Source organism: Microcaecilia unicolor, chromosome 6 (assembly GCF_901765095.1).
Source record: "Microcaecilia unicolor chromosome 6, aMicUni1.1, whole genome shotgun sequence".
Lineage (NCBI taxonomy): Eukaryota > Metazoa > Chordata > Amphibia > Gymnophiona > Siphonopidae > Microcaecilia > Microcaecilia unicolor.
The window spans coordinates 115368439-115382513 of NC_044036.1; the positions used below are offsets into that span (position 1 = coordinate 115368439).

A 14075-nucleotide genomic window follows, 5' to 3' on the forward strand; every position below is an offset into this window, starting at 1 on the left:
TACTGTTCCTCAGATTTACTAATATTTCATTGAACTGTAAGGTATATTATTCTTCGAAATATCCATCAACTTTAACTTCACCTGAATCTGTACATATCTCTTGGGTCAATGACTCCTGATATTTAACTCCGCAATGGTCAATATCTTTTATCTGCTATTATTGACCCTGTATGATGTACCATTTTATATTTTGCAGAGCTGAGGCTTTTGGATGGACCCAATCACTGTGCTGGAAGAGTGGAGATGCTAACTGAGAACTATACATGGGTAGCTGTGTGCAATGAGAACTGGGATCTTCAGGATGCACAGGTGCTGTGCCTACAACTGGGTTGTGGACCTGCCTTGGCCACAGCAGGATCCTCTATGTTTGGACATGGATCCAGTCCCATCTTGATGACTGATTTGAACTGCACAGGGTCAGAAACTCACCTGAAACAATGTCCATTTGTTTCTTTAGTAAACAGTACAAGGAACTGTAGCAATGCAGACGTTGCTGGTGTCATATGCTCAGGTAATTATATCATGGATTTAAACCTGGTTACCTTCTGGATAGAATCCAGGTGCTCTGGGATTGTATTTATTATTATTTATAGCATTTATACCCCGCTCTTTCCCGCTCGATAGCAGGTTCAGTGCGGCTTACAAGGTATGGGACAAAGTATCACAGAGATAATACAAAGTATGGTACAGAGTTTCACAAAGATATCCCAGTTATAGAGAGTAGGACAGTAGGACAAGACGTGGGGGAGAGGATTGGAGTATGGGTGGTGCTAATGGTGTGGATTAGGCTCGAGATTTAAGTTGGGTTGTTGGGGTAGGCTTGTTTGAAGAGGTAAGTTTTCAGCAGCTTTCGGAAGGGTAAATGTTCATTGGTTGTTCGGATGTGTCGAGGTATTGCGTTCCAGAGTTTGCTGCCTATAACGGAGAAGTTAGATGCGTAGTAGATTTTATATTTGAGGCCTTTGCAATTGGGAAGATGAAGATTGAGATATGTTAGAGAAGATTTGGACCCGTTCCTGGCTGGTAGGTCGATCAAGGCGGCCATGTAGCTTGGAGATTCGCCATGGAGGGTCTTGTGGATCATTGTGTGGGCTTTAAAGTTTATGCGTTCCTTGATAGGGAGCCAGTGAAGTTTTTCACATAGTGGTGTTGCACTTTCAAATCGTGATTTGCTAAAAATGAGTCTGGCTGCTGTGTTTTGGGCGGTTTGGAGTTTTTTCATGATTTGGTTTTGCAGCCGATGTAGATGCTGCTACAGTAGTCAGCATGGGTTAGTACAGGGGATTGTACTAGATTGTGGAAGGTTTTCTGTGGGAGGAATGGTTTTACTCTTTTCAGTACCCACATCATGTTGAACATCTTCTTCGTCGTGGCTTTTGCATGAGTTTCCAAAGTTAGGTAGGTGGTTGTCTAATGTTACTCCTAAGATTTTTAGATTGTCAGATATTTGGATTGTAACGTCGGAGGTGGTTGGGAGCTGAGTGGTGTGTTGTGATGAAAGGATTAGGCATTGAGTTTTTTCTTTGTTCATTTTCATCTTGAAAGCATTGGCCCAGGATGTTAGGATGTTCATGGCAGTGATTATTTTCTCCGAGATTTCTATAAGGTTGGATTGGAAAGGGATGAATATTGTGACATCATCAGCGTAGATGAAGGGGTTAAGGCCGGATTTGGATAGGGATTTGGCCAGAGGAATCATCATAAGATTGAAGAGGATCGGGGATAGAGGTGAGCCTTGGGGGACTCCGCATTTTGATGACCACGTAGGTGATATTGATGATGTTGATTTGACCTGATATGATCTGGTGGTGATAAAACTTTTTATCCATTTAATGATGTTTCTGCCAATCCCTAGTTTGTCCAGTAATTTTGTGAGAATATTATGGTCTACCATGTCAAATGCACTGGATAAGTCGAACTGCAGAAGAAGTATTTTGTTGCCAATTGAAATTTCCTGTTTGAACCTGGATTTCAGGGTGAGCAATACTATTTCTGTGCTGTGTGCAGGTCTAAAACCCGATTGTGATTCATGTAATATGGAGAACTTTTGAGTGAATTCATTGAGTTGGGAGGTCACTCCCTTTTCCATCAGTTTGATTAGAAGAGGGATGGAGGCCACAGGTCGATAGTTAGTGATGTCATTCACTGGTTTCTTGCGGTTTTGGTGTAAGTAGAATACTACCGTGTTCGGTGGGGAAGGAGCCTTGTTGAAGTAGGAAATTTAAGTGGGTGGTGAGTTCTGTAATGAATCGTTCTGGGGCATTTTTCATGAGATAATTGGGGCATGGGTCCAGGTGGCAGTGGGACTTGGAGAGTTTGGATAGTGCTGAGGAGATTTCCTTAGTGCTGAGTGGGGTGAAATTTGTCCAGTAGCTATCTGCTGGGATCTCTTCAGAGTCGGGGTCCAGTTCATCAAGGAAAGTGTCAATATTGGAATCATCATGGGGAATTGTGTTGCACAGATTGGTGATTTTGGCATTGAAGTATTTGGCCAGCTGGTCGGCAGATGGACAATTAGAGGGTGAAGTTGTTACTGGGTTTTGCATTGTTTTTTTATGTCTGTTCCGGTGGCTGTGATTTGTTTTGTTTAGTATGTTCTTTTGGCACGTTTAATTTCATTCTTGTATTTCTTTTGTGTTTGTTTGCACGTATTCAGGATGAGAACATCTTTTGATTTGCTCCAAGTTTTTTCTAGTTTTCTGGTTTCTTTCTTTAGTTTTTTCAGTTCTTCATTGAACCATGGAGAGGGTTTTTTCTTTGTGTGTAGGGTTTTGGAGTGTAGTGGAGCAATTTCATCTAGCATGAGTTTGCAGGTGGTGGACTTTGGTCCTGGGGAACTGAGGAACTGAGTTTGATTCCCACCTCAGGCACAGGCAGCTCCTTGTAACTCTGGGCAAGTCACTTAATCCTCCATTGCCCCATGTAAGCCGCATTGAACCTGCCATGAGTGGGAAAGCGAGGGGTACAAATGTAATAAAATCTATGTTCCCAATCTGCAAGGAAGTGGTTTGTGTTTGGGTCTATTGTCCAATTGTTGTCATAGATGAGTTGCCAGAAGGTATCTTTTTCGATTCGTCCTCTGGTTTTAATTGTTGTGGGTTCCTGTGGTTTGGGTTGGTCTTTTTTCCGCCATTGTACAGATAGGGTTGCTTTGTGGTGGTCGGACCAGGGTGAGGCGACCCAGTGGATGTCTGATAGGAGGAAGTTTTGATCTGTAGATTGTTTTGATGGGGAGAAATGAAAAAATAGACTTTTACTTCAGCAGATTTAGCCCATACGCAGCAGAGTTTTAGAAGTGTTAACTCCCATTTTTTTGTTCTCTCTCTCTCTCTCTCACACAGACTCTTGAATAAAAAAAGATTCAATTACTCTCTCTTCTTTAACTTCCAAACAAAAATGATGTTTACTTACAGTTTCTTCAGATAACTATTTACATCATACTTGCAGTAGACATGGTAAAACTACTGAATACAAAATTCTGTCAGTTGGTTATCATACAGCTTGAAGAGAGATTGCTAACACCATCTTATGCTGACACAGACTGACTCACTCACAGAGCAACTAGAGTGACTCAGACACACCCACAAGACATTACACTATATCCAATGACATCATAGCTCATAGAATTGTTGACAGTTAATGCATGCAGCACTTGTCTTTCACATATTCCTACATACCCCTTCACATGCATTATTGTCCAACAATTCAATTCTTATATATTTATTTATATACATACAGTCCTAGCTTTTCTCGTAGATTTTCAAAATTTCTTACAGCTAGCGGTTTCGTCAAGATATCAGCAATCATTTGGTCAGTTTGTTTGTATTGCAAACTTATTACTCCTTGCCTTGACAATTCTCTGACATTATGGAATTTTGTTGCAATATGTTTTGTTCTAGACTGTACCCTGTCATTTATTGACAACCTTATACAGCTTTGATTGTCTTCAAAAATCTGTATCGGTCTCTGCTGTTCTATACCAAAATCTGTACACAGTTTTTCTATCCACATTAGTTCACGACATGCTTCAGACACAGCAACATATTCTGCTTCTGTGGATGATAAACTTACAATGGTTTGTTTATGACTTGCCCATGAAATAGATGTTTTTCCATACATAAACACATACCCACTTGTGGATTTGTAATCTGAATGATCTCCAGCCCAATCAGAATCACAGTAACAAATCAATTTCTGATTACTATTTACCGGAATCACCAATTTACAGTCAATTGTACCTTTCAAATATCTTACCACTCTTTTTACAGCAGTCCAGTCAGTCTTAGTAGGCTTGTTCACTCTTCTACTTAAAATTCCTACAGCATTAGCTATATCAACTCTGTAAGTGGTAGTTAGATACAAAAGTTTTCATATTGCAGATCTGTATAGAATGTTATCTGGTAATGGTTCACTTTCAGTTTCATCCCTCTGAAAATCTGTGGTCATAGGTGAACCTACTGAGTGTGCTTCCTGCATACCCATACTTTCAATAAGATCATTAATCTTTTGTTTCTGACTTATTAAATAAGAACCATCTTTCTGTTTTTCAATATTCATACCTAAATAGTATGACACATTTCCAAGTTCAGTTATTTCAACATTCTGATTTAAACACTTTACAATGTCTTTATACTCTTTTTCACTTTCACTTGCTATAAGCAAATCATCTACAAATGCTAAAATGTACACACAATGACCTTCCTTTTGTCTAGTATACAAGCATTTATCTGCTTCTCCTTGCTTAAAATCTAAATCAGTTAACATTTCATGCATTTTCTCATTCCAGCATTTTGCACTTTGCTTTAAACCGTATAAACCTTTGTTCAGTTTACACACTAAATGACTGTTATTTGTATCTATGAAACCTTCTGGTTGTTTCATATACAAGTCTTCAGATATATCTCCATGAAGAAATGCTGTTTTAACATCTATGTGTTTCACTTGCAGCTATGCTTAGGAGAGTTCTGATTGTTGTGTGTTTCACTACTGGTGCAAATACTTCATCATAATCTTCACCATATTTTTGAAGATAACCTTTTGCTACCAGTCTGGCTTTATATCTTTCTACTTGTCCTTGTGCATTTCTTTTCAACTTAAATACCCACTTGCATCCTATGGCCTTTTTGCCATGGGGTAATTTAGTTAAGTTCCATGTTTTGTTTTTATGCAATGCGTCGATTTCATCTTGTGCAGCTTTTTTCCATTCTTCTGCTTCTTTTTCAGACATTTGATCAATTTCATCCCAAGTTAAAGGTTCTTGTGCATCATCAGAAGTTGTTAAATAAGATAGTCTTTGGGGTGGATTACCTCGATTTTCTCTGGATGAGCGTCTGACATTTTGTTGGTCTGACCTCTCCGTGTCATCTGAGATTGAGATTCTATCTCCAATCATTTCCCCTTCATCAGTGGTACTGTCTTCAGTATAAACACTTTCTGTATCTATTTCATTTTCCTGTTCCTCATTAGAATCAGAAAAATTATTATCAGACAATTCTGGTATGTTAGTGTTTATAATCACCGGGATATTGATTATTGGTTTCTTTTCATATTCTGGATGATAAGGTTCATTTGGAATTTTCCAGTCTTTATCAATTTTTTTATTTTCATCAAAATATGTGATGTGTTTTACACCAACAAATCCAGTGTTTAGATTCAGAATTCTATAACCTTTGTGACCTGAATCATAGCCCACTAGAATTCCTTTTTCTGTTGTGGAATCCAGCTTATGTCTCTTCTGTTTCGGCACATGAGCATATGCTGTACTTCCAAATATTCTTATATGTGACAGATTTGGCTTTTTACTATGCCACATTTCATGTGGGGTGCGATCAGTCCCTTTTGTAGGTAGTCTGTTCTGTAGGTATACTGCTGTGAGAATTGCTTCTCCCCATAATCTCTTTGGAAGATTACTATCAGATTGCATACATCTTGTCATTTCTACAAGCGATCTGAACTTTCTTTCAGCTACAGAATTTTGTTCTGGTGTATATGCAACTGTCTTTATGTGCTGAATACCTTCTTGTTCTAGAAATGTTTGTATGGTATGTGAAGTAAACTCACCACCGTTGTCAGTCTGTAGAATCTTTGGTTTTTTATCAAATTTATTGCTTACCAAGGCTACAAACTTTTTTAACATATCAGCAACTTGATTCTTTTCTTTTAATAGATAGGCCATACAGTATCTAGAGAAATCATCCACAAATATTAATGCATATTTGTTATTCCCTAGTGATGGAATATTAAATGGTCCACATAAGTCACTATGTATCAAGTCCAGTATTTTACTACTTCTTTTTCCTTTATATGATGGAAATGAGGGTCTTACCCCCTTTTGAGTAATACAATCTATGCATTTTTCCATCTTACCATTACTGGCACTTATTTTTATGCCTGTTGCAAGTTGCTTACTTTGCAGCTCCAAGATCACCTTTGGATCTCTGTGTCCCATTCGACGATGCCAGGTCTCAAGATTACATTCTGTATTCTTCTTTGTTTTTATAAGATGTGATGATTCACCTGTAATGTTTAACTTATAGACATTGTTATTCATATAACCTTCAGCATAAATTTCATTACCATCAGAAATTGTACATTTACTATTTTCAAAATGAATTGAAAAACCTTTCTTGTCTAATGCTGATACACTGAGCATATTACAAACTGCTCGTGGAACATATAAGACATCTTTTACAAGAGTTTTTTTGACTCCATCTGATACTATGCATTTTAAATGTCCATTTCCTTTTGCTTTGATCATTGTTGAGCCAGCATTTGCTGTGTGAAGACTACCATCTTCTGGTCTCATATCTGTGAAAAATTCTTTATTATTGGTTATATGTTTTGTGCTGCCAGAATCTAATATCCAACTATTTTTATCTGAAGTGTTCTTCATTATATTAAAAGATATTTCTGTCATTATACAGCTCTTATTCTTACTGTTGTCATGGTCATAATTTCTTCTTTGACCATGCTTATTCTCCATTGGCTTAAATGAGCTAGAAGGGGTGTGGTTTTTCTTGTTACAGTATTTTGATACATATCCCTCTTTACCACATGAATAGCAAATCAGCTTGTTTCTGGGCAGGCTTTTTTTTCATTATAGCTCCGCCTCCTACTATGCATCGCTGAGAAAAATGTTTCATTCTGGTTAATCTCTCTTGGTGAACAGATCTCCTCTGTTATAATACATTCTTGTCTAAGCTTAGAGACAGCCTGTTCAAAAGATTGTCCTTCAATTGCTTCATTCACTGTCCTGAATACTTCAAAACTTTTAGACAGAGATGTAAACATAAAAGCTCTTTTTAAAGCATCGCAGATAGGTATACCCGATAATTCTAGCTTCTTAAATAATGACATTAAATGTGTTATATGATCATTACATTTTTTCTTGTCATTCAACTTCAATTGAATTATTTCTGATAACCATATAGGCTGTTGTTTTGTATATGAAGTACCATACATGGTTTTCAATTTTTGCAATATTTCTTTTGAGGTGTCTGTTCCATCAATCAATATTGCCTGTTTCTCTGTCAGAGCTTCATATAGCATACTTCTGACATAACAGTCTGCAGTATTCCATTCTTCAAAATTGTCAGCATTTCTTACTTGATCCAAACATATATTTAGCTTCTTTGCTTCAATAATACATTTAAATCTCATCTCCCACTGAATATAGTTATATTCATTCAGTTGGGGCACTTTGAGAGAACATAGTAATGGTGCAGCTGCCATCTTGTCTTTTGGGTGGAGAGATAAAAAAAATTTCTTAATGTTTTTTTTTTATTTTATTTTAGTGGTCTGGGCCCATAACCCAATATGATGGGGAGAAATGAAAAAATAGACTTTTACTTCAGCAGATTTAGCCCATACGCAGCAGAGCTTTAGAAGTGTTAACTCCCATTTTTTTTGTTCTCTCTCTCTCTCTCACACAGACTCTTGAATAAAAAAAGATTCAATTACTCTCTCTTCTTTAACTTCCAAACAAAAATGATGTTTACTTACAGTTTCTTCAGATAACTATTTACATCATACTTGCAGTAGACATGGTAAAACTACTGAATACATAATTCTGTCAGTTGGTTATCATACAGCTTGAAGAGAGATTGCTAACACCATCTTATGCTGACACAGACTGACTCACTCACAGAGCAACTAGAGTGACTCAGACACACCCAGAAGACATTACACTATATCCAATGGCATCATAGCTCATAGAATTGTTGACAGTTAATGCATGCAGCGCTTGTCTTTCACATATTCCTACATGTTTGAGTGTGTTGATATCAAGTGAGTGCCTTTGTTATGGGTTGGTACTATTGGAGGGAGGTTGAAATCACATAGTTGGAGGAAGTCTATACAATCCCGGGTGTGGGTAGAGTTGGAGTCTTCTAAATGGAGGTTTAGGTCCCCTAGTAGTAGTATGTTGGAGTTGTTGACGCATGCATTTGATATGAAGTCCATGAATGTGGTTTGGCTATGGTTCCAGTTATTGGAGGGTCTGTAGAGCAGTATGCAGGTTAAGTGTTCGCATAGTATGGGGCTATATAGTTTTATAGAGGCAATTTCGAGTTGATTTGAGATGGACTGTAAGGTGGGTTCTGCGGAGAAGTTTGATCTGTAGATGAGTGCAATTCCTCCTCCTCTTTTGTCTTTCCTAGGCCAGTGTGCTATTTTGTAGCCCGGAGGGCATAGTTCGTTTATGATAGGATCTACTGATTGACGGATCCAAGTTTCCGTGATGAAAAGTAGATCCAGGTTATCTGATTTGATCCAGTCTGTGATGATTTCACTTTTATTTACCACTGATCTTGCATTAATGTATCCTATTCGGACAGTTAGAAATGGATCAGTGGTATGTGGAGATGGGCTAATTTTGGTGAGTTGTCTTGTTTTTTGTGTGGGGGTTTATTTCTGTTTTCAAGGATGGTATCCTGCATGGTGGAAGGTTTCTAAGGATGTTGTTGGTTTGTAATGCAGTGGGTGTTGTGTGGGTGTTTAGGTGGTATTTGAGGAATGATGACATTGTGAATTCAGTTGAAGAGGTTGTGAGAGTTGCGTGCGTTATATTGAATGATAGGATGGTGATTGATAGTATCAGGATAATCATGCTGGTGAAATATTTAGGTTGGATGGTGAGTGATTGTGAGTGGTGGGGTAAACATATCAGTATGTCAGCATACATACAATTGAAAGATAGTATAGTAACTAAAAGATAATGAGATAACTATATTATAGAACTACTATATTATGTTAACAAGGCATTCTCAGCAAGTGCTGTTAACTATAAGATATCTAAATAGCTATAATTATAGAGTTTTGCTGTGATTGTCTATTCGGGAAGCATTTAAGCATATAAAGCATTTAGCATTTGAAGGAAGTCATTCAGCATGTTCCAAAGCATATATAAAGCATTTAAAGCATATAAAGCATTTGTGCATTTAAAGGAAGTCTTTCAGCATGCTCCAAAGCATAAATAAAGCATTCAAAGCATATAAAGCATTTAATCATTTAAAGGAAGTCTTTCAACATGCTACAAAGTATATAGAGCAATTAAGGCATTTAGATGAAGCTTTTAGAGCATTTAAAGAAAGTCTTTCAGCATGTTACAAAGCAGAGGTTCGGGATATAGCAGTTAAATCACGGGTTCGGGTAGAGGTTAACGCTCCATATTTCTGGGGCTATGTAGGGCAGAGGGAAAGGCAAGATTTCAAGGGCCTACCACTAGATTTTCTTTTCTCATTCATTTTCCGAATTTCAACCAGCCCACGTACTTTCAAGAAACACCAGCCTCCAGTCTGATTAACTGTTCATTCCTTATCATATCTCCAGACCATTCCCAAGTAGGTATATGCTCTCCTACCAGCAGAAAGAGACTGAAAACTACTGAGTGATGTCACTCTGTAAGGTCCTGTGCAACCCTGAGCTAGCCAGTATTTCTGTCTCCCAGCAAATGGTAGGTGAGTACCTGCGTAGCTCTGTTCTGCTTAGGCCATGACTGGGTGTGCCAACTTTGGCCCCACATTAAAAAAAAACCCAAATCTCTAGAAGGACAATAGACTGGTGTGAAAACCCTCCCAAAAACAAACAAAAGAGGAGAACCCAGAGTAAGTTCCAGCAGCTTTTGGGGGCCTTGTCTAGCCTTGGTCTTTGAGCCCTAGGGGTCAGGATGTTACACAACAGCAGTAGCATATATCAACAGCCAGGAGGGCGTCAAGAGTTGATCACTAGTGTGGGAAATGGCCCTGTTTATGGAGTGCACAATTTAATATCTGGGGTGCATGTTGGCAAGCGAGGGTATCTCATCCCCCGATATTAGTATTTAGTTCATCTCTACCTGTTCATAGAGTGGCCAGAATGAAATCTTCTCTTATTCTCCGCAGTACATATAGCAGGGATCAAAATGAGGAGATGGTGTGGACTATCTCAGCAGGATCTTGCCAGATCCCAGAGATTGGTCTCTGTCAAAGACCACCTTTCAGATTAATTGTCCTTCGTTGGGGGCTCCCAGTATTGGATCTAATTGGCCACAGCGGCAAATGCATGGGTGTCAAGGTTCTTCAGCTGCAGGAAATAACTTGTCTGTGGGTACAGACACATTAGTTTAGCTGTGGCCTTATCTGGAAATCCTGCATGTGTTGTTGTTGCAGACAAAATTCCACTGGAGATTTATAACATCAGTGCTACAATGTTCTCTATCTAAGCCCATTAATGTGTATTCTCTAAAGATGTTTTGTAGTACTTCAGTAGGATCAATAAATAATCTATTGAAACCAATAATGGTTTTAACATATCCGATTCATAGTCACTCTGATTCATCAAAACTACAGTGTCCCCTTCATCCAGTGGCGTAGCCAAGGGTGGGCCCGGATGGGCCCAGGCCCACCCACTTTGAGCTGAGGCCACCTAGTAGCAGCACACCTATGATGTGGCTGGCAGGGATCCCCAAGCCCCACCAGCCAAAAACTCCCAACAACTGTCCCTCCTGCATACCTTGTAAATAGAAGATCTTGGCCTGCAGCAGCGACTGACACATACAGTTTACACCAGCCAAACAGCCTTCCCTTTGATGTATTCCTGCCTATGCGGAAACAGGAAGTTGCATCAGACAAAAGGCTGTGGAGCCAACGTGAGCAGTGCGTATTAGTTTCTGTTCGCTGCCGGTGAAAATCTGCTATTTAAAAAGTATGCAGGGAAGGGGGGATGTTTGAGAGACCATATTGCATGCAGGCGAGAGAGGGAGAGACCAAATCACTCGTGGGACAGGGTGGAGTTCTGCCCACCTATCTTGGACCCAGGCCCACCCAAAATTGGGTGTCTGGCTACGCCCCTGCCTTCATCTGCTTTTTGAATAATGATGTCTTTATTAGAGTGCAAAGATTTTGCTGCATTCTGTTCTTCTAGAGTACAAATAAACGTATGGAAGATGTACTTTTTAGTTAAACTTTCAAAATCCTTAAGAACTAAACAAGTGGATAATGGTGAGCCAGTCGATATTGTGTATCTGTATCTTCAAAAGACATTTGACAAAGTACCTAATGACAGACTCCTGAGGAAATTAGAAAATCATGTAGTGTTCTATTGCGGATTAAAAACTGGTTAAGATAGAAAACAGGGAGTAGGGTTAAATGGTCAGTATTCTCAATGGAGAGGACCAGATAGTGGAGTTCTGCAGGGATCTCTGCTGGGACTGCTGCTTTTAAAAATATTTTTAAATGATCTAGGGATGAGAATAACTAGTGAGGTAATTACATTTGCTGATGACACAAAGTTATTCAAAGTTTTTAAATTGCTAGAGGATTGTGAAAAATTGTAAGAGGACCTTAAGAGACTGGAAGACTGGGAGGGGCATAATAGAACGAGGGCACCCATCTCTAAGGGTGGCCATCTCCGGGGACGGCACCGGGAAGGGGCAGAGCCAACCGTATTATCGAATAAGATGGGCGGCCATCTTTCATTTCGATAATACAGTCGGGGCTGGCCAAATCTCAACATTTAGGTCAACCTTAGAGATGGTCGACCTAAATGTTGAGATCGCTGGACTTAGAGATGGCCGGCCTCGGTTTTCGCCAATAATGGAAACCGAGCCTGGCCATCTCAAAACCGACCAAATCTAAGCCATTTGGTTGTGGGAGGAGCCAGCATTTGTAGTGCACTGATCCCCCTCAAATGCCAGGGCACCAACCAGGCACCCTAGGGGGGGCACTGCAGTGGACTTCAGAAATTCCTCCCAGGTGCATAGCTCCCTTACCTTGGGTTTCGGGTGGGTTTTGGAGGGTTCCCATTTACCACCAGAAGTGTAACAGGTAGGGGGGGATGGGCCTGGGTCCGCCTGCCTGAAGTGCACTGCAGTAACCACTAAAAACTGCTCCATGGACCTGCATAGTGTTGTGATGGAGCTGGGTATGATATTTGAGGCTGGCATAGAGGCTGGAAAAAAATGTTTTTTAATACTTTTTTAGGGTGGGAGGGGGTTGGTGACCACTGGGGGAGTAATGGGAGGTCATTTCCGATTCCCTCCATTGGTCATCTGGTCAGTTTGGGCACCTTATTGAGGCTTGGTCCTGAAAATAAATGGATCAAGTAAAGTCGGCCAAATGATAGTCAGGGCTGCCCTTCTTTTTTCTATTATCGGCCGAGGGCTCCCATGTGTTAACCACGCCTATTCCTACCTTCGCTACGCTCCCGACACACCCCCTTAAACCTTGGCCGCTCCTGCGACGGACTGCAGTCGAGGGCGGCCAAAATCGGCTTTCGATTATGCTGATTTGGCCTCACCTGAGAGAAGGGCGCCCATCTCCCGATTTGTGTCGGAAGATGGGCGCCCTTCTCTTTCGAAAATAAGCAGGTGGGTATCCAAATGGTAGATGACATTTAATGTGAGCAAGTGCAAAGTGATGCATGTTAGAAAGAGTAACCCAAACTATAGTTACGTGATGCAAGGTTCCACATTAGGAATTGCGGCCCAGGAAAAGGATCTTGGTGTCATCATTGATAATACTTTGAAACCTTCTGCTCAGTGTGCAGCAATGGCTAAAAAAGCAAATAGAATGTTAGGTATTATTAGGAAAGGAATGGAAAACAAAAATTTGATTGTTATAATGCCTTTGTATCTCTCCATGGTGTGACCACACCTCAAATACTGTGTGCAATTCTGGTCATTGCATCGCAAAAAAAATGTAGCGGAATTAGATAAGGTACAGAGAAAGGGACAAAAATGATAAAGGAGATTTTATGACTTTCTTATGAGGAAAGACGTCTCTTCAGCTTGGAGAAGAGACGGCTGAGGGGAGATATGATAGAGGTCTATAAAATAATGAGTGGAGTGGAACAGGAAGAGGTGAATCGATTTTTTACTCTTTCCAAAAAACCTAGGACTAGGGGGCATGCAATGAAGATACTAAGTAGTAAATTTAAAACAAACTAGAGAAAATATTTCTTCACTCAATGTGTAATTAAACTCTGGAATTTGTTGCCAGAGAATGTGATAAAAGCGGTTAGCTTAGCAGGGTTTAAAAAAGGTTTGGCTACTTTCCTAAAAGAAAAGTCCATAAGCCATAATTAAGTTGGACTTGGGAAAATCCACTGCTTATTTCTAAGATAAGTAGCATAAAATCTGTTTTACTGTTCTGGGATTTTGCCAGGTACTTGAGACCTGGATTGGTCACTGTTGGAAACAGGATACTGGGCTTGATGGACCTTCAGTCTGTCCTAGTATGGCGATGCTTATGTAATGTTCTTAAGTACATAACAGGATCAGTCTCAGAGGCACCCATTTTGATCTATTTTTAACAACAGAAAGTCAAAGTGATAGTTCTAGAATATGCTGTAAAGTAATCCTATAATTGTAAGGTGGTCTGAAAAATTCTTTTGAGATCCACTTGTTTATGAAAATTTCTCATGCGCTTAGAGGGTAGAAAGATTAAACTTTTTTGCCAAACTTGTAATTCAACTTCAGTAGATAAATATTTTGAAATGTTGATCACTACTGTCTTTTCCCTCTCTATAAGTTGCTGTTCTCCTTTCACCTCTTCCTTTCAAAGTTTTTTTTGTGTGATCGTCCTTCTAAAAAACCATTG

At 39.5% G+C, this 14075-nt stretch overlaps 1 protein-coding gene across 1 annotated transcript in view; it reads left to right on the forward strand.

Moving 5' to 3' along the window:
- Nucleotides 1-14075, forward strand: part of LOC115471580 (deleted in malignant brain tumors 1 protein-like) — a 339289-nt gene that overhangs the window by 186707 nt on the left and 138507 nt on the right. Inside the window, exon 10 of the mRNA XM_030205253.1 lies at nucleotides 197-511. Within this exon, the coding sequence (XP_030061113.1) occupies nucleotides 197-511 (315 nt within the window). The remainder of the gene's footprint in view (nucleotides 1-196; nucleotides 512-14075) is intronic.